General features: G+C 33.7%; 1 protein-coding gene across 1 annotated transcript in view; it reads right to left on the reverse strand.

Annotated features, from left to right (window-relative positions):
• The window catches only part of LOC106473378 (protein phosphatase PHLPP-like protein), a 17,813-nt gene that overhangs the window by 12,015 nt on the left and 3,257 nt on the right, over positions 1-2,541 (reverse strand). Inside the window, exons 2-3 of the mRNA XM_022401825.1 lie at positions 2,032-2,185; positions 664-724 (exon numbers count right to left, since the gene is read on the reverse strand). Of these exons, the coding sequence (XP_022257533.1) occupies positions 664-724; positions 2,032-2,185 (215 nt within the window). The remainder of the gene's footprint in view (positions 1-663; positions 725-2,031; positions 2,186-2,541) is intronic.

A 2,541-nucleotide genomic window follows, 5' to 3' on the forward strand; every position in this document is an offset into this window, starting at 1 on the left:
TCAAAGACACACACCCCAATGAAAGAATATACCATTCCAAGCTTTTACTTGTTGTTAAACAAATGTTTAAACAATTGTATTCAAATAAACAAAACGTTTCTTTTATTGCCTTTATTATCGAATAAAAACAAATGCACAGAGACCATGTTATAAAACAAAAATCCAAAGAAATAGCTAAACCTAATGTAATAATAATAATAATAATAAAATGTGGTTCGTCGTTTCGGCTAAATGCACTTCTTCCAGGATCCGATGAAGATTGTTTGGCCGAAACGACGAACCACATATTATTATTATTATTTTTCTTTACAGCAATTTAAACCACGTGCTTGTTAATTAATAGAATTACAAAATCATTATTCCAAACAAATTCGGCAAATTGAATCAGTGAGTTTCTTTCCTTACGCGATTTTTTCAGAAATTTACCTGACATCGGAGATTTTCAGATGTATATATTTACTAGACTGGACGTTTCGTATCTGTATTTAGTACTTATGGCAAGCTACTGATAGTACCTGCTGCCGTTCGGCTAATTTGGAGCTACTGAACGGAGGGCAGACAACCAGTCAGCAACACCCTTCCACCCATCATCCATGCTAAGGGAGGTTACTGTCACTCTTATAACGCACTTAAAACACCTGTATTAGCTTTATATCTACTTACTGAGAAGCTCCGAACTCTTCTAGTTGTTCTAAGGACCCTGGAAATTGCACCTGAAGAAGTTCTGAAATGTAATAGAAGTAAGGTTCAGAGAACTTGAAAGAAATGAATAAATTAAATAATTCGTAGTTTATCCGAAATGGAGCCGAAGGCCACCTGAAGGGTCACCTATAACAACTTCCACCACTTTACAGTAGTGCGTTGTCTGTCAGCCAGTCAGTAGATACTAAAATGAGTCACATAAGGGCGCGCTTAACGTTGCAGTTTGTACTGTCGTGACGTCAGTAAAACGTGTCCAAGAATTATGTATTCTGTAGGTTAAAGCACAACGCATGAATTTCAAAAGCAAGAAATACAAATATTTGTTACTCTTAATTTTGGTTTTATTTACTCTTGAAACAGAACACCTTCGGGGACCCTGCGGAAGTACATATAATTTAGAAGTAGAAAGAGGTTATTCTGTAAGAAAAGTTACAGTATCGGGACGCTGTGTAAAACGACCCCTTGACACTAATTGTTGCACAAAGCAAAGCAGCGAAAAGAAACAGAAATTGGCCAAAGGAACAAGGCCAATTAAATGTAGAGGAAATATGGTCCCGTGATCTCTGTCTGTGTACACTTTGGGTCAAATACCATTTGATAATATTTAATCATATTTGATGTGATCCTTGCAAATAGACATATATACTTTAAATGATCCCAGTTTGAACTGTCCGAGCACCTTGGTCATGAAAAGATCCTAGTTTGATCTTTCCAAGTAATTTGGACATTTAATCATCTGAGTTTGACCTGTCCGAACCCTTACCTTAACTCTATTCTTTGTACTTGTATCATATTCTCCAACTGGTCAAATTTCTATGAGCTTTAGAAATTGTTCACGAGTTATAAGTGTATTGGAAAGTGAAACAAGTCATAGAATGTTTTTAAAACACCAAATTTAATATGATATACAGATATGCAGTGGTTTTGTTTCTTCACGTTACATCTCATATTTCAGAAGAAAAAAAAATTCATCTGTGTGTTTATATATATATATATGTATGTGTGTGTAATTATATATATATATATATATATATATATCTAAATTGGAAAATAATTGAGTGTTAAATATTGTTAACCGGTCAATATAGTATCCTTGAGATTAAAAATAAAGTCTAAAGATACCATTTACTGATGTGCTGGGGAGAAGAGCGGGAGAAGGATGACGTATCCATGACAACAAAGAATGTATGACAGTTGTTAAGTGCATCAGGCAGTCACGTCCTCTGTATCTAGTCACAAAATAACGAACTAACTTATTGCAACATATAGTAACAAATTAAATCAAAAACAGGAGAATTAGAGACTTGTTCACCAAGCTGTTTATCTTACCATTATGGTGACAAAGAACGCTTCGCAGTTTTATACTGTTCAACGTAATGCACCGAAGCTTGTTGTAGGAACAATTGAGGTTCTCGAGACTGCTTAATGGTGTCATTTGTAGGGATTCTATATCATTGTGGCTGACATCTAAATAAGTCAGATTCTGTAGATAAAAAACAAACAAATATTATTGTGTAATTTTATTCCTACGGTGTGACATCTATAGGGATTCTATATCATTGTGGCTAACATCCAAATAAGTCAGATTCTGTAGATAAAAACAAACAAATATTATTGTGTAATTTTATTCCTACGGTGGTGACATCTATATAAATTCTATATCATTGTGGCTAACATCCAAATAAGTCAGATTCTGTAGATAAAAACAAACAAATATTATTGTGTAATTTTATTCCTACGGTAGTGACATCTATAGGGATTCTATATCATTGTGGCTAACATCCAAATAAGTCAGATTCTGTAGATAAAAAAAACAAAAAAAAATTATTGTGTAATTTT

This window comes from Limulus polyphemus, unplaced genomic scaffold (genome assembly GCF_000517525.1).
Source record: "Limulus polyphemus unplaced genomic scaffold, Limulus_polyphemus-2.1.2 Scaffold6123, whole genome shotgun sequence".
In the NCBI taxonomy this organism is placed as follows: domain Eukaryota; kingdom Metazoa; phylum Arthropoda; class Merostomata; order Xiphosura; family Limulidae; genus Limulus; species Limulus polyphemus.